General features: G+C 45.8%; 1 protein-coding gene across 1 annotated transcript in view; it reads right to left on the bottom strand.

Annotated features, from left to right (window-relative positions):
* The window catches only part of LOC126106545 (transcription factor SPT20 homolog), a 39,791-nt gene that overhangs the window by 4,642 nt on the left and 11,920 nt on the right, over positions 1–23,229 (bottom strand). The window contains exons 3-5 of the mRNA XM_049912884.1: positions 21,955–22,167; positions 12,708–12,944; positions 1,927–2,236 (exon numbers count right to left, since the gene is read on the bottom strand). Coding sequence (XP_049768841.1) covers positions 1,931–2,236; positions 12,708–12,944; positions 21,955–22,167 — 756 coding nt within the window. The 3' untranslated portion in view covers positions 1,927–1,930. The remainder of the gene's footprint in view (positions 1–1,926; positions 2,237–12,707; positions 12,945–21,954; positions 22,168–23,229) is intronic.

The following is a 23,229-nucleotide window of genomic DNA, read 5'->3' as shown; positions in this document are numbered from 1 at the left end:
TACACCCTGATTTCCTCCCATATACACTGTGTGATTAAAAGTCTCCGCACATCGACAAAAACGTACGTTTTTCATATTAGGTGCATTGCGCTGCTGCCTATTGCCAGGTACTCCACATCAGTGACCTCAGTAAACATCGTGAGAGAGCAGAAGGGGGCGCTAAGCGGAACTGACAGACGTTGAACGTGGTCAGGTTATTAGGTGTCACTTGTGTCATACGTCTGCACGCGAGATTTGCGCACTTCTAAACATCCCTATGTCCACTGCTTCCGATGTGATAGTGAAATGGAAACGAGAAGGGACACGTACAGCACCAAAGCGTACAGGCCGACCTTGTCTGTTAAGTGACAGAGACCGCTGACAGTTGAAGAGGGTTATAATGTGTAATAGGCAGATATCTATCAAGACCATCAAACAGGAATTCGAAACTGCCTCAGAATCCACTACAAGTACTATGACAGTTAGGTGGGAGGCGAGAAAACTTGGAATCCATGGTCGCGCGGCTGCTCATAAGCCACACATCACGCCAGTAAATGCCAAACGACGCCTCGCTTGGTGCAAAGGGCGTAAACATTGGACGATTGAACAGTGAAAAAACTTTGTATGGAGTGACGAATCACGGTACGCAATGTGACGATCCGATGGCAAATTGTGGGTATACCGAATGCCTGGTGAACGTCATCTTCCAGCGTGTGTAGTGTCAACAGTAAAATTCGGAGGCGGTGGTGTTTCGGTGTGGTCGTGTTTTTCATGGAGGAGCCTTGCACGTCTTGTTGTTTTGCGTGGCACTATCACAGCACAGGACTAATGTTATAAGCACCTTCTTGCTTCCCGCTGTTGAAGAGCAATCCGGGATGGCGACTGCATCTTTCAACACGATCTAGCACCTGTTGAGAATGCACGGCCTATGGCGGAGTAGTTACACGCTAATAATATCCCTGTAATGGACTGGCTTGCACAGAGTCCTGATGTAAATCCTACAGAACATCACTGGGATGTTTTGGAACGTCGACTTCGTACCAGCCCTCACTGACAGAAATCTATACGTCTCCTTAGTGCAGTACTCCAAGAAGAATGGGCTGCCATTCCCCGAGAAACCTTCCAACATCTGATTGAACGTATCCAGAATGAGATTTTCACTCTGCAGCGGAGTGTGCGCTGATATGAAACTTCCTGGCAGATTAAAACTGTGTGCCGGACCGAGACTCGAACTCGGGGCCTTTGCCTTTCGCGAGCAAGTGCTCTACCAACTGAGCTACCCAAGCACGACTCACGCCCCGTCCTCACAGCTTTACTTCTGCCAGTACCTCGTCTCCTCCCTTCCAAACTTTACAGAAGCTCTCCTACGAACCTTGCACAACTAGCACTCCTGAAAGAAAGGATATTTGGAGACATGGCTTAGCCACAGCCTGGGGGATGTTTCCAGAATGAGATTTTCACTCTGCAGCGGATTGTGCGCTGATATCAAACTTCCTGGCAGATTAAAACTGTGTGCCGGACCGAGACTCGAACTCGGGACCATTGCCTTTGGCGGGTAAGTGATTGAACGCATGCCTGCAAGAGTGGAAGCTGTCATCAAGGCTAAGGGTGGGCCAACACCAAATTGAATTCCAGCATTACCGATGGAGGGCGCCACGAACTTGTAAGTCATTTTCAGCCATGTGTCCGCATACTTTTGATCACATTGCGTACATCTAACGAAACGGCAACAACGAGAAAATCAGTGGAGCTCATACTGATGCTAACAGATACTGATTCTTCCCTTGTGAGATTCATTAATGGAACAGGGAAGGGGTGATTACACAGGTAACAGAAGTACCCTCCACCATAGAACAACAGGTTGCTTTTGGAGTTAGATGTAGACTGAGTACAGGTTGCTCTCTAGTCAGACTTGGGGCACCAGTGGGGTGCAGAGTGGTAACGCACCTGGTCAGCCCTTGATCTGGACGGCCTGTGGGTGGGCTTGCTGCTGCAGCTGCAGCTGCTGCGCGCCCTGCGGCTGGTGCACCTGCTGCAGCAGCTGCTGCGCCGGGCTGAGCGTCTGCTGCAGGTAGGCCGCCAGCTGCTGCTGTGCCTGCGACTGCAGGTTGCTCTGGATCTGCGCCAGGTACGGCGACTGGTAGATCTGGACGCCGCGGCCCTGAGGGACCGCGCCGGCTGCCGGAGCGGCAGCTGCGGCGGCGGCGGGCTGGTAGCTGAGCCCCGCGGCGGCGTCCGGGATGTACATCAGCAGCGGCTGTAACACATGTACAGTTCCACAGTTCAGTCGCTGTGCTGGAACTTGGAACTCCGATCAGGCCAGGCATGGGCCCGAGGGGTCGGAACCTCCTCACAAAAAAAAGTTCAAAACTATTTATATTCATACACCACTGGCCATTAAAATTGCTACACCAAGAAGAAATACAGATGATAAACGGATATTCATTGGACAAATATATTATACTAGCACTGACACGTGATTACATTTTCAGGCAATTTGGGTGAATACATTCTGAGAAATCAGTACCCAGAACAACCACCTCTGGCCGCAATAACGGCCTTGATACGCCTGGGCATTGACTCAAACAGAGCTTGGATGGCGTGTACAGGTACAGTTGCCCATGCAGCTTCAACACGGTACCACAGTTCATCAAGAGTAGTGACTGGCGTATTGTGACGAGCCAGTTGCTCGGCCACCATTGGCCAGACGTTTTCAATTGGTGAGAGTTCTGGAGAATGTGCTGGCCAGGGCAGCAGTCGAACATTTTCTGTATCCAGAAAGGCGCGTACGGGACCTGCAACATGCGGTCGTGCATTATCCTGCTGAAATGTAGGGTTTCGCTGGGATGGAATGAAGGGTAGAGCCACGGGTCGCAACACATCTGAAATGTAACGTCCACTGTTCAAAGTGTCGTCAGTGTGAACAAGAGGTGACCGAGACGTGTAACCAATGGCACCCCATACCATCACGCCGGGTGATACGCCAGTATGGCGATGACGAATACATACTTCCAATGTGCGTTCACCGCGATGTCGCCAAACGCGGATGCGACCATCATAATGCTGTAAAGAGAACCTGAATTCATCTGAAGAAATTACGTTTTGCCATTCGTGCACCCATGTTCGTCATTGACTACACCATCGCAGGCACACGCCCGCGCGGGATTAGCCGAGCGGTCTGGGGCGCTGCACTCATGGACTGTGCGGCTGGTCACGGCGGAGGTTCGAGTCCTCCCTCGGGCATGGGTGTGTGTGTTTGTCCTTAGGGTAATTTAGGTTAAAGTAGTGTGTAAGATTAGGGACTGATGACTTTAGCAGTTAAGTCCCATAAGATTTCACACACATTTTTTTGCAGGCACTCGTGTCTGTGATGCAGCGTTGAGGGTAACCGCAGCTTCGGTCTCCGAGCTGGTAGTCCATGCTGCTGCAAACGTCGTCGAGCTGTTCGTGCAGATGATTGCTGTCTCGCAAACGTCCCCATCTGTTGCATCAGAGATCGAGAGGTGGCTGCACCATCCGTTACAGCCATGCGGATAAGATGCCTGTCATCTCGACTGCTAGTGATACGAGGCCGTTCGGATCCAGCACGGCGTTCCGTATTACCCTCCTGAACCCACCGATTCCATATTCTGCTAACAGTCATTGGATCTCGACCAACGCGAGCAGCAATGTCGCGATACGATAAACCGCAATCACGATAGACTACAATCCGACGTTTATCAAAGTCGGAAATGTGATGGTACGCATTTCTCCTCCTTACACGAGGCATCACAACAACGTTTCACCAGGCAATGCCGGTGAACTGCTGTCTGTGTAGGGGAAATCGGTTGGAAACTTTCCTCATGTCAGCACGTTGTAGGTGTCGCCACCGGCGCCAACCTTGTGTGAATTCTCTGAAAAGCTAATCATTTGCATATCACAGTATCTTCTTCCTGTCGGTTAAATTTCGCGTCTGTAGGACGTCATCTTCGTGGTGTAGCAATTTTAATGGCCAGTAGTGTAAATACCAGAAGGTTCGAGAACTTGTACAGAAACTGAAGGAGATGGGAAATGGATTTTAATCCAACGACATTGAAATACAGAAGGTGTTCAAAATGTTACGGCACAAGGTCAATCGCCGGCACGCTAGTCGGGAACGAGAGGGACGAGAAGGCCGTGACAAGAAGTCAGCCAATCGCACACTGAACAACCTCCCTTCCAGGACGACAACGCGACAGCAGCGTCCCCTACGTAAAGCCGATGAAATCGCCGCAATCTACTGGTGGCGACCAACTTCAAGATTAGCCGTCTAGATAGCAGCGTCAACGATAGCGGCTTGTACAGCAGTTCAGGAAAGACTTTTGTCAGTTAGAAATCAGCAGTCATTGCAAAGGCTGATTATTTTGTATATCGCCCTCTGCTTGCGACACATCTGTGTAATTGTCAAAGTTAAGTAATAAAACTCATTAATACGAGTTATTTGTCTTTTTTTCTAGCGAACCGAGTATGCAAGGCTTCCTAACTTTTTTTTACTCGCGTTGACTGTACAGTCTACAGAGATTTTTTATTTTTGTTTTCCTGTAATCGAATTTTTATGTTGTTCTCAAGCTGCAATATTTTCTAAACTTTGCACGTTAATTAATTTTCCGAATTTACTTCTGACCGAGATTTTCGTTCATCCCATCTGCCGAGTTCTTGTAGTGATACTTCCATGGAAACTTTCATACCTTAACAAATATTTATTTAGAAGCCAACAATAGATTGTCATAGATTTAGCTTTAAAATCTTTTAATATAACGAAATATTTTCATAAAAATTTTTTTTGCCGGCCGCTGTGGCCGAGTGGTTCGAGGCGATACAGTCTGGAACCGTGTGACCTCTACGGATGCAGGTTCGAATCCTGCCTCGGGCATGGGTTTATGTGATGTCCTTAGGTTAGTTAGGTTTTAGCAGTTCTAAGTTCTAGGGGACTGATGACCTCAGATGTTAAGTCCCACAAGTGCTCAGAGACATTTGAATCATAAAAATTTTCATCCTCTATTTCACCTGTATAAGTGTCGAATTTTCAATAACACTGAAACATTTTTTTTTCCTTAAAGAAAAAGCCATATACAGATTTTCATAGCCTTAGCTTAAGAAATTATTTCATTGTGAAATACTTTTATAAAAAATTCCGCCCCTATTTCACCCTCTTAGGGGTTGGATTACCAGAACAACTGAAAAACGTATTTCTTTTATTTCTAACACAGAATACCGTTATCAATTTTCAAAGATGGGGCTTCATAAATGCTTTATTAGTATATTAATAATTACTTATTTTTTTAAAAAAATTCAGCGGTTTCCTTAGTGGTAGTATCTCCAAAAACACTGAAGGAGCAATCTTTTATTTTTATTTTATTTTATTTTTCCTTCTGATTGCGAAACCAAATACCAGTTTTGGTACGACTGACTTCAAAATTACCTTAACAGCGTCATGCTTTTAACAATCTTCTAATCCCCTACTGCAGCCCTTCTGGGGTAAAATTTCGAAGTCGCTTACTAAACGATGCCTATACTATGAGATCAACACCCTCTACATATTTCTAGTTTTTAACCTTAGCGGTTTGGGCTGAGCGGTGATGGGTCAGTCAGTCTGTTCAAAATGGTTCAAATGGCTCTGAGCGCTATGGGACTTACATCTGAGGTCATCAGTCTCGTAGACTTAGAACTACTTAAACCTAACTAACCTAAGGACATCACACACATCCACACCCGAGGCAGGATTCGAACCTGCGACCGTAGCAGCCGCGTGGTTCCGGACTGAAGCACCTAGAACCGTTCGGCCACAGCGGCCGGCCAGTCATTCAGAATTTTGCCTTTCATGTACAGAGAAATATAAAAGGCTGTCCTAACAGTCTCCTCATCGTCCAACCAAGACCGCTAAGGATAGAAACCAGAAGTTTGGAGAGGGTGTTGATCTTATACTACAGGCATCGTTTAGTAAGAGACTGTTCGAAATTTTACCCTAGAGGGGCTGAAGTAGGGATTAGAAGATTTTTCAAAATATGGCGCTGCTCAGGTAATTTTGAAGTCAGATGGTTGAAAACTGGTATTAGGTTTCGCAGTCATAAATAAAAAAGAAACACCTGCTTCAGCACTTTTGGAGTTCAGCCACTAAGGAGGTCGAATAATAGCTGAAAGTGTTCTTTGAAAATGAGTATTTATTACGATACTAAAAAAGCATTTTTAAAGCTACATCTATGAAAACTGCTATTTGACTGTTCTTTTAGCTACAAAAAATACGCGTTTCAGTGTTTTTGGAAATTAATCCACTGAGGGGGTGAAATAATAGGGGACCAAAATTTTCTTTATATTAAAATATTTTTAAACCTAAAACTGTGACAATTTGTATTTGACTTTTAAGGAAATAAGGGTTGGGGGATGAGTTTCTATGGAAATATCACCACAAGAACTAATAAGAAAGGATTAACAAAAATCCCCGACTCTGCGTTTTGGTCGGATTTACATTCGGAAATACTTGTATGGCGTTAACTGACGTGCGAAGTTTAGGAGATGTTGCAGTTTGTGAAAAACATAAAAATTCAATTAAAGGGAAACAAAAAGATCAGTGCAGACCATACTGTCAAAGCGAGTGAATCGGCGGGAGCTAAGATAATTACTTACATACAAATGGAATAAAAAGAAAAAGTGCTTCACTTTTAGAAAAGTACACATTGGTCATTTGCAAGAAATTAAAACTGTAGATCAGCCAATGATCCAAATTGTAAAACAAGTTTTTGGTTATTGCCATTGTGATTCAGGGAAAGAACGTATGAACCACTTCCACAACTTGGGTGCCAGCAGTCTATCTCTCAAAGCCGTTGGACTGCAGCTAACCCTGTCTCCTCCCAAGGTTGCTTTAATAACTTCTGCAGGAGGATGTCCACCTGCCTAGCTGAGTGGTAACGTGCTTGCCTCCCATGTAGCGGGCCCGGGTTCGATTCCCGGCCGGGTTGGAGATTCTCTCCGTTCGTGGACTGGGTGTTCTCTTGTCCTTACCATCATTTCATCCTCATCCCTGGCACTCAAATCGCACAACTTGGCGTCAACTGACACAAGATTTGCACTCGGCGGCCGAACTTCCCCGTTGGATCCTGTCAGCCAAAACCGCCATACGCTCATATCGTTTTGAAGGAGGATTACGTGAAATCTGGAAACAGGAGCCGGCCGGAGTGACCGTGCGGTTCTAGGCGCTACAGTCTGGAGTCGAGCGACCGCTACGGTCGCAGGTTCGAAACCTGCCTCGGGCATGGATGTGTGTGATGTCCTTAGGGTAGTTAGGTTTAATTAGTTCTAAGTTCTAGGCGACTGATGACCTCATAAGTTAAGTCGCATAGTTCTCAGAGCCATTTGAGCCATTTGGAAACAGGAGAGAGGTACAGGCAGTATGTAAGTTTGGGAGGACAGGTCCATGACCTGCGCCTAGACAGCTCAGGTGGGAGAACCACACCCGAGAAAGGCAAAGTCTTGCTCCCCCTTTTGTAGTTTTACATACTGGTCTATTACTGTATGTTTAATTCTTCCGTGATCGGATTTTTAAGGAAGTTGACTTACAACAGATCACGTTCTGTTAGTGAAATATTTGTAATTAATAGCCATCAGGATCTGTTATTAATCACAATAAAAATTAATTTATTTCTTCCCCGGAATGAATCTTCGCAACTATGAATTCCACACTGAGACTACTGTAAACCACGCTGATAATTTGTCATTCTGGACAACCCACGATTTAACGGATGTTGTAGAATTTTAGAACATGTTTTTTTGCTCGAGTATCATGTCGTTTTTGGAAACCCAGAATCTACTCTGTAGGAATCAACATGGATTCCGGAAACAGCGATCGTGTGAGACCCAACTCGCTTTATTTGTTCATGAGACCCAGAAAATATTAGATACAGGCTCCCAGGTAGATGCTATTTTTCTTGACTTCCGGAAGGCGTTCGATACAGTTCCGCACTGTCGCCTGATAAACAAAGTAAGAGCCTACGGAATATCGGACCAGCTGTGTGGCTGGATTGAAGAGTTTTTAGCAAACAGAACATGCTGTTCAGACATGTCGTTATCAATGGAGAGACGTCTACAGACGTTAAAGTAACCTCTGGTGCGCCACAGGGGACTGTTATGGGACCATTGCTTTTCACAATATATATAAATGACCTAGTAGATAGTGTCGGAAGTTCCATGCGGCTTTTCGCGGATGATGCTGTAGTATACAGAGAAACTGCAGCATTAGAAAATTGTGGCGAAATGCAGGAAGATCTGCAGCGGATAGGCACTTGGTGCAGGGAGTGGCAACTGACCCTTACCATAGACAAATGTAATGTATTGCGAATACATAGAAAGAAGGATCCTTTATTGTATGATTATATGATAGCGGAACAAACACTGGTAGCAGTTACTTCTGTAAAATATCTGGCAGTATGCGTGCGGAACGATTTGAAGTGGAATGATCATATAAATTAATTGTTGGTAAGGCGGGTACCAGGTTGAGATTCATTGGGAGAGTCCTTAGAAAATGTAGTCCATCAACAAAGGAGGTGGCTTACAAAACACTCGTTCGACCTATACTTGAGTATTGCTCATCAGTGTGGGATCCGTACCAGATCGGGTTAACGGAGGAGATAGAGAAGATCCAAAGAAGAGCGGCGCGTTTCGTCGCAGGGTTATTTGGTAACCGTGATAGCGTTACGGAGATGTTTAGCAAATTCAAGTGGCAGACTCTGCAAGAGAGGCGCTCTGCATCGCGGTGTAGCTTGCTCGCCAGGTTACGAGAGGGTGCGTTTCTGGATGAGGTATCGAATATATTGCTTCCCCCTACTTATACCTCCCGAGGAGATCACGAATGTAAAATTAGAGAGATTAGAGCGCGCACGGAGGCTTTCAGACAGTCATTCTTCCCTCGAACCATACGCGACTGGAACAGAAAAGGGAGGTAACGACAGTGGCACGTAAACTGCCCTCCGCCACACACCGTTAGGTGGCTTGCGGAGTATAAATATAGATGTAGATGTTAAGTCTTTCATTCATACAGTTTTCGATTGTTACTACCATATTACACAGGTCGTTAAGCCACGTAATTTCTAATGAGTAACTTTAGTTGTACCCACACTAGCAAAACTAACGCTCACTCTTGTAGCTCAAGTTATACACTGAAGCAGCAAAGAAACTGCCATACGCATGCGTATTCAAACACAGAGACATGTAAACAGGCAAAATACGGCATTGCGGTCGCCAACGCCTATGTAAGACAAGTGTCTGGCGCAGTTATTAGATCGCTTATTGCTGCTACAAATAGCTCTGAGCACTATGGGACTCAACATCTGAGGTCATCAGTCCCCTGGACTTAGAACTACTTAAACCTAAGGACGTCACCCACATCCATGCCCGAGGCAGAATTCGAACCTGCGACCGTAGCAGCGCGGTTCCGGACTGGAGCGCCTAGAACCGCTTAGCAAACGCGGCCGGCTATTGCTGTTACAATGGCAGCTTGTCAAGATTTAAGAGACTTTGAACGTGGTGTTACAGTTGACGCACGAGCGGTGGGACATAGATTCTCCGAGGTAGCGATGAAGTGCGGATTTTCCATTAATAACATTTAACGAGAGTACCGTAAATATCAGGAATGCGATAAAACATCAAATCTCCGACATCGCTACTTCCGGAAAAAGATCCTGCAAGAACGACGACTGAAGAGAATCGTTCAACGTGGCAGAAGTGCTGCAGATTCCAATGCTGGGACATCAACAAGAGTCAGCGTGCGAACCATTCAACAAAACATCGGAGCCGAAAGCCCACTGGCGTGCCCTTGATGACTGCGTGATATAAGGTTTTACGCCTCGCCTGACCCGTCAGCACCGACATTGACGACTGGAAACATGTTGCCTGGTCGGACGTGTCTCGTTTCAAATTGTATCGAGCGGATGGACGTGTACGAGTATGGAGACAATCTCATGAATCCATGGACGCTGCATGTCAGCAGGGGACTGTTCAAGCTGGTGGAGGCTCTCTAATAGTGTGGGGCGTGTGCAGTTGGAGTCTAGAGACGACTCTGATAGGTGAAACGTAAGCAAGCATCCTGTCCGACCAGTTGTATTCATTCGTTCCCATTGTGCATTCCAACGGACTTGGGTAATTCCAGCAGGGCAGTGCGACACCACCCACGTCTAGAGTTCCTACATAGTGACACCAGGTACACTCTCCTGAGTGGCCCCAAACGCCCCAGACATGAACATTATTGAGCGTCATCTGGGATGCCTTGCAACGTGCTGTTTAGATCTCCACTCCCTCGTACTCTCACGGACAGCCATGCAGGACTCATGGAATCACTTCCCTCCAGCACTGCCTCAGACATTAGTCTAGTCCATCCCACGTGGTGTTGCGGCACTTCTGCATGCTCATGGGGGCTCAGGTGTATCAGTTTCTTTGGCTGTTCATTATATATATATATATATATATATATATATATATCAGTTTCTTTGGCTGTTCATTTTATATATATATATATATATATATATATATATATATATATATATATATTAATGGCCACGCGTAGTGGCCGTGTGTTTAGAGGCGCCATGTCACAGATGGCGCGACCCCACCCGCTGGAGGTTCAAGTCCTCCCTCGTTCATGGATTCTTGTTGTTGTTCTTAGCATAAGTTAGTTTAAGTAATGTGGAAGTCTATGGACTAGTGACCTCAGCAGTTTGGTACCTTAGGAATTTACATACATTTGAACATTTGATTATTACAGTAATCAATACTGCTCAAATCCTTAATACAACTCTTCCTCTCAACAACATTTTAGCTTTTACTGAAACCAATTACCATATTTACGATCCGACCAATCCTTATATCTCCAGACACGTGTGTAGTTGCAGGGCCACTCACTCACCACATACTGGAAAAATGCCAGTGTGGCTCGAGTTGCTTGTGCAACAAAAGATAGGCACATAACGTATAAAATATTTCAGATTGTAAGACTTTATGGCAAGTGCATGCTAACCGGAGAGTGCAGGTGTAACAGGCACAATACTCCTACACCGTTTGGCACACAGATGGTTCAAATGGCTCTGAGCACTATGGGACTTAACATCTATGGTCATCAGTCCCCTAGAACTTAGAACTACTTAAACCTAAGGACATCACACAACACCCAGCCGAGGCAGAGAAAATCCCTGACCCCGCCGGAATCGAACCCGGGAACCCGGGCGCGGGAAGCGAGAACGCTACCGCACGACCACGAGCTGCGGGCAGTTCGGCACACAGTTTTAACATAAAATGAATTACGAACTTCGATTCTATAAGTACACTATGTGTTCAAAGTATCCAGACACCAAAACCGTATGTTTCTCATATTAGGTGCATTGTGCTGCCATCTGCTGCCAGATACGCCATATCAGTGACCTCATAGCAGAATGGGGCGCTACGCGGAACTCACGGACTTCGCACGTGGTCAGGTGATTGGGTGTAACTTGCGTCATACGTCTGTAAGTGGGATTTCCACACACATAAACATCCATAGCTCCACTATTTTCTGATTTGATAGTGAAATGGAAACGTGAAGGGACACGTAAAGCACAAAAGCGTGCAGGCTGACCCCGTCTGTTGACTGACAGAGACCGCCGAGAGTTGAGGGGGGTCGTAATGTGTAACAGGCAGACATCAATCCGACCATCACACAGGAATTCCAAACTGCATCAGCATCCGCTGCAAGCACTATGACAGTTAGGCGGGTGGTGAGAAAACTTGGATTTCATTATCGAGCGGCTCATAAGCCACACACCACGCCAGTAAATGCCAAACGACGCCTCGCTTGGTGTAAAGGGCGTAAACATTGGACGATTGAACAGTGAAAAAACGTTGTATGGAGTGACGAATCACGGTACGCAATGTGGCGATCCGATGGCAAGTTGTGGGTATGCCGAATGCCTGGTGAACGTCATCTGCCAGCGTGTGTAGTGCCAACAGTAAAATTCGGAGGCGGTGGTGTTATGGTGTGGTCGTGTTTCTCATGGAGGGGCCTTGCACCCTTAGTCGTTTTGCGTGTGGCCGGCCGCTGTGGCCGAGTGGTTGTAGGCGCTTCAGTCCAGAACCACTCGATTGCTACGGTCGCAGGTTCGAATCCTGCCTCAGGCATGGATGTGTGCGATGTCCTTAGGTTAGTTAGGTTGAAGTAGTTCTAAGTTCTTGGGGACTGACGACCTAAGATGTTAAGTTCCTTAGTGCTCAGAGCCATTTGAACCATTTTTTGATGACCTCACATGGTAAGTCACACAGTGCTTAGAGCCATTTGAACCATTTATTTTGCGTGGGACTATCACAGCACAGGCCTAGGTTGACATTTTAAGCACCTTCTTGCTTCACATTGTCCTCGCCGACCGACATCGATACCTCTCCTCAGTGCAGCACCCAGTGAAGAATGGACTGCCATTTCCCAAAAAACCTTCCAGCACCTGACTGAACGTATGCGTGCGACAGTGTCATCAAGGCTGAGGGTGGGCGGCACTGTACTGAATTCCAGCATTTCCGATGGAGGTCGCGGTGAACTTGTAAGTGATTTTCAGCCAAGTGTCTGGATCCTTTTGATCACATAGTGTATCACACGTTATTCCACGGTCTCCATCCATTACATCTGTCCTCATTATCATTTTGAAGATGCCATCACACAGGTCTTCTCTGTGTAGGAAGACGGATGGCACAGAGTCCATTACCTGATGCTGGAAGAGGTTAGGGCCGAACACGGGAGACTGCTGCAGGCCAGCGCCGCCCAAGCCAGCCAGCTGCGCATAGGGCGAGACGGCAGCAGCTGAGGCGGCAGCTCCCAGGCCCAGCTGCGAGTAGTCCGGCGCCTGCAGCTGCGGCTGCACAGCTGTGGCCGCCACGGATGCAGGGATGCCGGGCCTCGGGGACGTCGCGTACTTGGCGTACAGCTGCTGTGGCGACAGCGCCTGTGGGTGATGGAGAGTGGCGTCATATCTGCACGAGATTTGCTACAGTCAGGAAATTTAGAATAATGTTGTTTCAACTTTTCAAGCTACATCTCTCCACTACAAAAACTCAAGCATTTGGTAACTACGAGGTGCATTCAAGTTCTAAGGCCTCCGATTTTTTTTCTCTGGACTGGAAAGAGATAGAAACATGCGCATTGTTTTAAAATGAGGCCGCGTTCATTGTCAATACGTCCCAGAGATGGCAGCACCGTATGGCAGATGGAATTTTACCGCCAGCGGCGAGAATGAGAACTGTTTTAATACATAAAATGGCGACCTTTTCCTTACTGGAGCAGCGTGCAATCATTCGTTTTCTGAATTTGCGTGGTGTGAAACCAATTGAAGTTCATCGACAGTTGAAGGAGACATGTGGTGATGGAGTTATGGATGTGTCGAAAGTGCGTTCGTGGGTGCGACAGTTTAATGAAGGCAGAACATCGTGTGACAACAAACCGAAACAACCTCGGGCTCGCACAAGCCGGTCTGACGACATGATCGAGAAAGTGGAGAGAATTGTTTTGGGGGATCGCCGAATGACTGTTGAACAGATCGCCTCCTGAGTTGGCATTTCTGTGGGTTCTGTGCACACAATACTGCATGACGACCTGAAAATGCGAAAAGTGTCATCCAGGTGGGTGCCACGAATGCTGACGGACGACCACATGTCTGCCCATGTGGCATGTTGCCGCACGAATGGGACTTTCTTTTCGTCGGTTGTGACAATGGATGAGACGTGGATGCCATTTTTCAATCCAGAAACAAAGCGCCAGTCAGCTCAATGGAAGCACACAGATTCACCGCCACCAAAAAAATTTCGGGTAACCGCCAGTGCTGAAAAAATGATGGTGTCCATGTTCTGGGACAGCGAGGGCGTAATCCTTACCCATTGCTTTCCAAAGGGCACTACGGTAACAGGTGCATCCTACGAAAATGTTTTGAAGAACAAATTCCTTCCTGCACTGCAACAAAAACGTCCGGGAAGGGCTGCGCGTGTGCTGTTTCACCAAGACAACGCACCCGCACATCGAGCTAACTTTACGCAACAGTTTCTTCGTGATAACAACTTTGAAGTGATTCCTCATGCTCCCTACTGACGTGACCTGGCTCCTAGTGACTTTTGGCTTTTTCCAACAATGAAAGACACTCTCCGTGACCGCACATTCACCAGCCGTGCTGCTATTCCCTCAGCGATTTTCCAGTGGTCAAAACAGACTTCTAAAGAAGCCTTCGCCGCTGCCATGGAATCATGGCGTCAGCGTTGTGAAAAATGTGTACGTCTGCAGGGCGATTACGTCGAGAAGTAACGCCAGTTTCATCGATTTCGGGTGAGTAGTTAATTAGAAAAAAAATCGGAGGCCTTAGAACTTGAATGCACCTCGTATCACCTGCCTGTATTTAAAAGTGGTGAATCTTCTTAACTGCTATACTTTCACCAACTGCGACATGATCGCTTATACAAACAGTGATCCAATACTGTTAAATGTCTTTTTTTATTCTAGTCTTTGATCACAAAATGAATTCTTTAGACGATGACCGGTTTCAGTCCGTAATGGTCATCCTCAGGTGTAAAAAAGATCTGAGGATGGTCATTACGGACTGAAAACGGTCATCGTCTAAAGAATTCATATTGTGATCAAAGACTGGAATAAAAAAAACATTTAACTGCTAGACTTACTATGCCGAATTCTCTTGGACAAGGCGATTTGTTTGCAAAGGTATATCCCTAGATATGCCACAGACCAGTCTTCCTTTTTTGTTTCTTGCAACCTGTGTGGCTTTTTTCAGTCTCGTGTAGTTCTGTATGCAACTGTGTTAATGTTGTTTCAGTCTATTCCTGAGCAATTTAACCATCTATTGTTTCACTCACCAACTCGACATAGCTTCCAGGTGGGTATAATTAAACTATCCCTATTTAACACGTTATAACACAGAAACTAATTACCGTGTGAGTACCACACTCGGTATCATTAATGTGGGACACATATCGAAGAGAAATAATGCAGAATCAGCTAAATTGAAAAACTTATGCACCAGTGTCCAGAAGCGTCTGAAAGTGCAGGATTGCATTCTGTACAACAGAACTGGCTACCTCTCTTGATGTGCTGCGTTTCAGATCAGCATACGTGTGGATATTCCCCTGGTTAATCCTGTCCTCCAGGTAGCCCCACAACCAGAAATCACAGGGAGTGAGATCAGATTATCGTTCCGGCCAAGCATTTGGAAACGATCGGCTGATAATTCGATCGTTTCCGAATGTGTTTGGGAGAAGCAGGTCAAATTCATGAGCGATGAACGGTGGGACCCCATCTTGGATGAAAATTCTGATTTCAATGCGCCTCTCCTCTGCAGGGCGGGTATGGCCTCCTGGCAAAGCATATCGCAGTCATGCTGGCCAGTCACACTGCAGGTCTTTGGGTCCTGAGCGCCACCCTGTCCAAAAAGGAATGGGCCATTGATGAAAGTAGCCGTGAAGCCACACCATACGGTTACACGTTCACCATACAGTGGAACTTCATGCACAGTTGCTGGAGGTGAAGATCCCCACACTCGGCAATTCTGTGTGTTCGTCTCTCAGAGAAAAATGAGATTCGTCTCTCCATAGGATGGTCCAGGGCCAGCCCTCGTCAACTTCAATCCTTGCGAGAAAGTGGAGAGTGAAGTCAACACACTCGGCAATTCTGTGTGTTCGTCTCTCAGAGGAAAATGAGATTCGTCTCTCCATAGGATGGTCCAGGGCCAGCCCTCGTCAACTTCAATCCTTGCGAGAAAGTGGAGAGTGAAGTCAACACGTCATTGTGCGTTCTGTGGTGTAAGCTGCTGTACGATATGGATCTTGTACGGATACCATTTGAGAATAGTTCAAAGCAGCTTCCATACAGTGGACCACGGGGTGTTCAAATGTCGTGACACAGCACACATTGTACCTGACTGTCGGGAATTTCTTTGTCTGCCACAGCAACAGCCATTTCATCAACCACCTGTCGTCGGCTGGTCGTCGGCCTCTTTCCAGAGCTACGCCAAGTTCTTCAGTTGATTTGAACTTCTTCATCATGGTCAAGTAGAGAAAGAGGACAATTCCATAATCCTTTAAGCTGGCGATATTCTCAAAGTGCAGCTGCAGTTTTGCTGTTGTTTTGATAATAGAGCTTCACCTGCTTCTTTCATCCAAGCTCGTGTTGTCGTGTCAACAAGTATACTGTGACTGTTCAGGTGCGTGAGACTATGAACTGTGGGCCATAGTTGGAAATGGACGTTGGCGCTGTGACGTTTGGAGATTAATGCTACGAGGTTTGGTACTTGTACAGTAATTGGTTTCCATGTTATAACATGTTAAATAGGAAAAGTTTGATTATGACCACCAAGTATTTTGACCTATTGCTACTTCAGTCTTGTAGAAAGAAGACTTACGAGAACCATGGGAGGGCTTTAACTATATTGTTTATAATTAGACAAAGCAATCAGTCACAAGTATGGTTTATGAAAGATTGTTTCAATCAAATCGTTCCCAATCCCAAATTTCTTTCAAATCCATCTTTATATCGATCATTTACACTTCCTCTCGTCACTGTTACGCCTTGTACTATAATCATGACAGGTTTTGTGCGCTGAGATAGATAAAGACTTTTCCTTTCAAATTTTATAAACCTACGAGAGAAATTTTCTGTTCCTTACACAAGGACACAAAAGGTTAATAAAGTATGAAATTTGTTGGCACACTTTCCATGAAAAACAGTGAACTATCAATAATATAACTTAATTAAAAAACCACAGTCGTGACAGAATTTAAGGTGTTGGTTTTAATTTTGTAGGTGACCGATTTCGATCTTCTAAGAGCTACAGTGTTCTCGACACCAGCACGACATGACATTTTATTGAACGATTAAGACATGTGTGTGAAAGGTAAGCTTAGGATAAAGAATATACGTACAAGGAACGACTTATAGACGAGAACTATGTAATGAGATGTTTTGTGTTATATGCTGTGATCAGAGAAAGTATGTGAACGTTTACAGAGAACAGTATTGGACATGGCAATAAATGGTCGAGAAAATGTAGAGTACATAAGAAAAATAAAATATGATTTTCTGTTCTAGCGACAAAAATGAGTCTGAAAATCGAATGTAAAGCTACAGTGTACAGTATAAATAGTGTATCACGTATTTTACTCACTGACCACTTATAATGTGACAGGTTATCAGTAAAACTCTATATATCGGTCAGAAATTCAAAATTGGCAACGGTTTGACTTAAATAAACTTATTTAAACCGTACTTCTGTCCAAGTGTACTATTGCCTGGGCTGTTCTCTGCCACAACTGCTCTGCCTGATGATAGTTACTGCTCTGCTATGTGGAGCTGAGACAGGGATAGCGAGGTAACTTCTGAATGGGACGGTCTAGAGTTCGTTTATAACATACGAACCGTCAGGAGGAAGTAAGTGATCTGTATGAACCATTACAAACTATAATGAAAGTGTAGCAAGTACCATCCCTCCATCCAGCTTCTGGATATCTCTCACACGTTCTACAGACCCTTCAGATAACAGTACGGTAATACCGGGAAACCATTCCGCTGATGGAGAAGGAATCCAACTACACGAAAGTGTGCATTGTTTGCTCCCATACAAGAGGATCTGATGAGAAATGTTAAGGAAAGAAACAAGGCTTTATTGTAAAGAATACGATGTTTCTTTGCAGGTAACACCTTGCGTCAGGAAATACTACTCTGGAAATAATGTGTATACGAAGATAATAAGAATAAAACAAATGAAAATATGTGTGTATAGCAGTTTTTCTCACAGACTGATATAGCTTTGGTTAATTTTATACTAACATTTTGCCACATACTACGAGAAATTACAGCAAATAAAGCGAAATATGGACGGTTATATAGTTTAGAAAGATATAAATAACATTGTAAAAGGCTTAAAAGCTTTTTGAGCAGTTCTTTTTATGAAGGTGATCTGTTAAGGTACTAAACCACTCTATCAGCATTGTTACAGCTGTCCGAGTCAACAGAGTTTCAGTTCATGTTCTCGTTTCCAGTACCAAAGCGGGAGATCAATGACGCATAACGTGCGGTTGTGTCTGATCCTGGACTAATACACATTATGGAATGCAAAAGTTGTGGGCACCAACTTGAAAATGTCGCCAGATACTGATTACAGGATTGCCATTGTGTCTATTATAAAGTAAAAATTTAATTCCGATTTTATACTGCTTCAAATTCTGGAAAATGGTACTCCAGGTAGCGACTGAGAGAAACTTTGGAGTCAGAGATACTAAAGTTTAACATTCTGTCAACACTGAGGTTATCAACTGTAAGTGACTACCTCGGCAGAAAGAGAATGTGTGAAAGTATTGGCGGCGTTTGGTGTTGAAAGAACAAGTCTAAAATCCCACAGTTGTCTTAATACCTGTGCCACCAAACTCAGTGAAAATATAATTCTTCTTATTCTACATTATTTTAATTCGAGTATCACATTCAGCAACTAGGGGACCACGTTCCAACCAGCTGAAACACAAACATTTGCACAGTGGCAGTTAACCGATGCCTTTTGCATTCAGGAGTTAACAGTGGAAAATTCTTTGGTCCTCTGACTTTAAAAAGATGTTGGTACAATTTATTCGCCATTAGATTCCATGTGGTCTATTAAAATAGAATCCTCTTTCTAATGCCTTCATATGTCAGGACGCAAGTAAACGCTTTCCTTGCCATTGCCAGTCTACATTTTATATCCTCTCTACTTCGACCATCATCAGTTATTTTGCTCCCAAAATAGCAAATCTCCTTTACTACTTTAAGTGTCTCATTTCCTAATCTAATTCCCTCAGCATCACCCGATTTAATTCGACTTCATTCCATTATTCTCGTTTTGCTTTTGTTGATGTTCATCTTATACCCTCCTTCAAGACACTGTCCATTCCGTTCAACTGCTCTTCCAAGTCGTTTGCTGTCTCTGAGAGAATTACAATGTCATCGGCGAACCTCAAAGATTTTATTTTAAGAGAGTTGTGTAGATTTATGATTGAGAAAAATTGTGACAGTGTCCCAATAGACAAAAAAAGTGCTTGCAGCCGCACCAGTGTGATTAAATATACAGTATCTCTTGGAAGAGTGCTCCCCATCCATTTTGAAGTGGTATGTAACTGCCGTATCGTTGACGCTTCCATCCTTATGTGAGCACTGTACCATCTGTTACGTCAATGGTGCACACTCAAGTGACATGTAAGGTAATGTTTCCATTCCACACCCACCACACCCTGTTCAGCTCTCTGATGGCCAGGTCCCAATATGGGCCTAGCTGCTGACTACCATCTTTACAGATCATGCTGTCAGATAATTTTACCTCTGTCGCTTCTTTTTTTTTACACTACAGCAGACACCATTTGTCATTTAATGGTAAAAGTCTCGTGGAATGCAGTTCAGAGTCCCTTTTCCAGAGCATGTCCTACTAGCATTGATTTATCTGGGTGATGTTGACAGAAAAACCTCTCATGTTGTCCGCCCCCGTTAGCTGAGTGGTCAGTGCGGTGAAATGCCACGCCAACGCGCCCGGGTTCGATTCCCGGCTGGGGCAGGAGATTTTCTCCACTCAGGGACTGGGTGTTGTGTTGTCCTCATCATCATTTCATCCCCATCCCCGACGCGCAAGTCGCCTAATGTTGTGTAGATCGTAATAAGTACATGTCCTCGGAACCCGAACTTCCTCGAATGGGGGACTCCCGGCCCACAATACCGTACGCTCATTTGCGCCTCTCATGTTCCGTGCAGCCCTATTCAACAATGTGTGCACTCTGATCAGCACAAAACTGACCTCACGCACACAGTATTTTGTACACTCCTGGCGTTCTGAGGGCTAGCTTTCGGAGGCATCGTCAGCTGTCGAAATTTTGCGGGAGGATAGAAGACAATCTATTTTATACCTTTTCTGGAGGAGTAGAACTGCCAAAACAGACTTACCCTCGTTGGAAGCCGTTTGCTTCTGTGTGTTGGGTAAATTAACTTGTGAAATCTGTCTTTCGGCCTCTAGCAGAAATTTCACAACTCATGAGACCACAGAATGTGCACAGTATACAAAACACCATGAAGGTGTGGACAGTTTTGTGTCATGCACTGTTGAACAGCACCATATCCAACATGAGAGGCACAGCTATATGAGGATCAAGCAATGACACCACTTAAGAGTGACCGAGAAACACTCATCTGAAGCCTGTTGGGTACTTTACCACTTTACACAGCTGGGAGACTGCGAATATGCTATTACTTTATACACTCCTGGAAATGGAAAAATGAACACATTGACACCGGTGTGTCAGACCCACCATACTTGCTCCGGACACTGCGAGAGGGCTGTACAAGCAATGATCACACCCACGGCACAGCGGACACACCAGGAACCGCGGTGTTGGCCGTCGAATGGCGCTAGCTGCGCAGCATTTGTGCACCGCCGCCGTCAGTGTCAGCCAGTTTGCAGTGGCATACGGAGCTCCATCGCAGTCTTTAACACTGGTAGCATGCCGCGACAGCGTGGACGTGAACCGTATGTGCAGTTGACGGACTTTGAGCGAGGGCGTATAGTGGGCATGCGGGAGGCCGGGTGGACGTACCGCCGAATTGCTCAACACGTGGGGCGTGAGGTCTCCACAGTACATCGATGTTGTCGCCAGTGGTCGGCGGAAGGTGCACGTGCCCGTCGACCTGGGACCAGACCGCAGCGACGCACGGATGCACGCCAAGACCGTAGGATCCTACGCAGTGCCGTAGGGGACCGCACCGCCACTTCCCAGCAAATTAGGTACACTGTTGCTCCTGGGGTATCGGCGAGGACCATTCGCAACCGTCTCCATGAAGCTGTGCTACGGTCCCACACATCGTTAGGCCGTCTTCCGCTCACGCCCCAACATCGTGTAGCCCGCCTCCAGTGGTGTCGCGACAGGCGTGAATGGAGGGACGAATGGAGACGTGTCGTCTTCAGCGATGAGAGTCGCTTCTGCCTTGGTGCCAATGATGGTCGTATGCGTGTTTGGCGCCGTGCAGGTGAGCGCCACAATCAGGACTGCATACGACCGAGGCACACAGGGCCAACACCCGGCATCATGGTGTGGAGAGCGATCTCCTACACTGGCCGTACACCACTGGTGATCGTCGAGGGGACACTGAATAGTGCACGGTACATCCAAACCGTCATCGAACCCATCGTTCTACCATTCCTAGACCGGCAAGGGAACTTGCTGTTCCAACAGGACAACGCACGTCCGCATGTATCCCGTGCCACCCAACGTGCTCTAGAAGGTGTAAGTCAACTACCCTGGCCAGCAAGATCTCCGGATCTGTCCCCCATTGAGCATGTTTGGGACTGGATGAAGCGTCGTCTCACGCGGTCTGCACGTCCAGCACGAACGCTGGTCCAACTGAGGCACCAGGTGGAAATGGCATGGCAAGCCGTTCCACAGGACTACATCCAGCATCTCTACGATCGTCTCCATGGGAGAATAGCAGCCTGCATTGCTGTGAAAGGTGGATATACACTGTACTAGTGCCGACATTGTGCATGCTCTGTTGCCTGTGTCTATGTGCCTGTGGTTCTGTCAGTGTGATCATGTGATGTATCTGACCCCAGGAATGTGTCAATAAAGTTTCCCCTTCCTGGGACAATGAATTCACGGTGTTCTTATTTCAATTTTCAGGAGTGTATTCATGTGAGACTACACATTCCTACAAAAGGAGTAGTGGATACATTCTACTACTTCATATGTTGTTATGTGTTAGGCATCAATGACACTGAAACCAGGAGGCAGGGACTTAACCCTGAAAACCATGGAATTCGGAATCGAGTCCTAGTCTGTCACTAATATTTTCAACTGTCTCGAATACTCTAATCAGCTTTACATGGAATAAAATTGCCACTAACAGGAAGAATCTCGTGCCCTGTGGAGTGCTGTATGTTACGAGGCTGCAGCAGGTACCTGGTGCGGCTGCTGCTGCGGCTGCTGGTAGTAGGTGACCACTGGCTGCTGCTGCTGCTGCTGCTGCTGCTGTTGCTGCTGTGGCTGGTAGAACAGCTGCGCCGGCTGCTGGTAGTACTGGGGCGGCAGGAATGCCAGCTGCTGCTGTGGCAACAGCTGCAGCTGTTCGGGCTGCAGGTACTGTACTTGCTGTGGCTGTGCGTCCAACTGTACCTGAAGCCACAAAGAACATTGCTTGCAATTGTATGCCACTGCAGAACCTGCAATCCTGACAGACAGTAAGTCAGACCACAATATGTTCAGTCACTAATACAGATTGCTGCAAAAAAACGAATCGAAATAGCATGAACGAGTATGAAGGGAATTTCTCCAATCCAATCTGCAGAATATGCTCTCATCAGTTGTTTAGCTAGGCTGATTACTTCATGAGATTTTGGCAGTGCATGTATAACTTCACTATTGGAAAGAATGCAATAGAGCAATACAATTTTCTTCCCTCTCTGTTCCATCTGCAGAGGAGCATGGGAGAACTACCTTCAAAATACATCAAAATTTCCTCTAGTCTTCCTGTTCGATGTCATTATTGAATATGTTCGCCCCTGGTAGTTGAGTGGTCAGCACAACAGAATGTCAATCCTAAGAGCCTGGCTTCGATTCCAGGCTGGATCGGAGATTTTCTTCACTCAGGGACTGGTGTTGTCCTAATGATCATCATTTCATCCTGTTCGACGCCCAAGTCGCCGATGTGGCGTCAACTCGAAAGACTTGCATGCGACGAAAGGTCTACCTGGCGGAAGGACCTAGTCACACAACATTTATTTATTGAAGATGTATGGTGAAGCATTTCTTTTATTTTTCTGTGGTGTGGTACTAAGTATAGAAGCCATGCTGAATTATGCAATTCTTCTCCAAATATTCTCTCTCTCTTATTAATTCAGTCTGGTAAGGTTCTCACAGGTACAGCATTCCAGAAGGGGTGCAATCATGGGTTTTTTAACAGTCTTCATTGAGACCCAGTTATCCTTCATAGAATTTTCCCGAATCTGCTGACTGGCATCTAACTTTTTCTCAACTAGATTAATCTGAACTTTTCACATTAAATCTCTTGGGACAGGCAATACTAGGTACTAGATGCTTGTCACTGAAAGTGTACCAAGTAGTCAAACACTATCTCGCTTTTTCGTCTGTACACATTCGCTATCCTACCATTATTTAATTTGAGTATCAGCTCTTACTCTTCCCGACATTCCCCGAGCGTCTTAAAGTTTTCCAACA

This window comes from Schistocerca cancellata, chromosome 10 (genome assembly GCF_023864275.1).
Source record: "Schistocerca cancellata isolate TAMUIC-IGC-003103 chromosome 10, iqSchCanc2.1, whole genome shotgun sequence".
Classification (NCBI taxonomy): domain Eukaryota; kingdom Metazoa; phylum Arthropoda; class Insecta; order Orthoptera; family Acrididae; genus Schistocerca; species Schistocerca cancellata.
The sequence above is the reverse complement of the archived record's forward strand: the minus strand, read 5'-3'. Positions and strand labels throughout refer to the sequence as shown.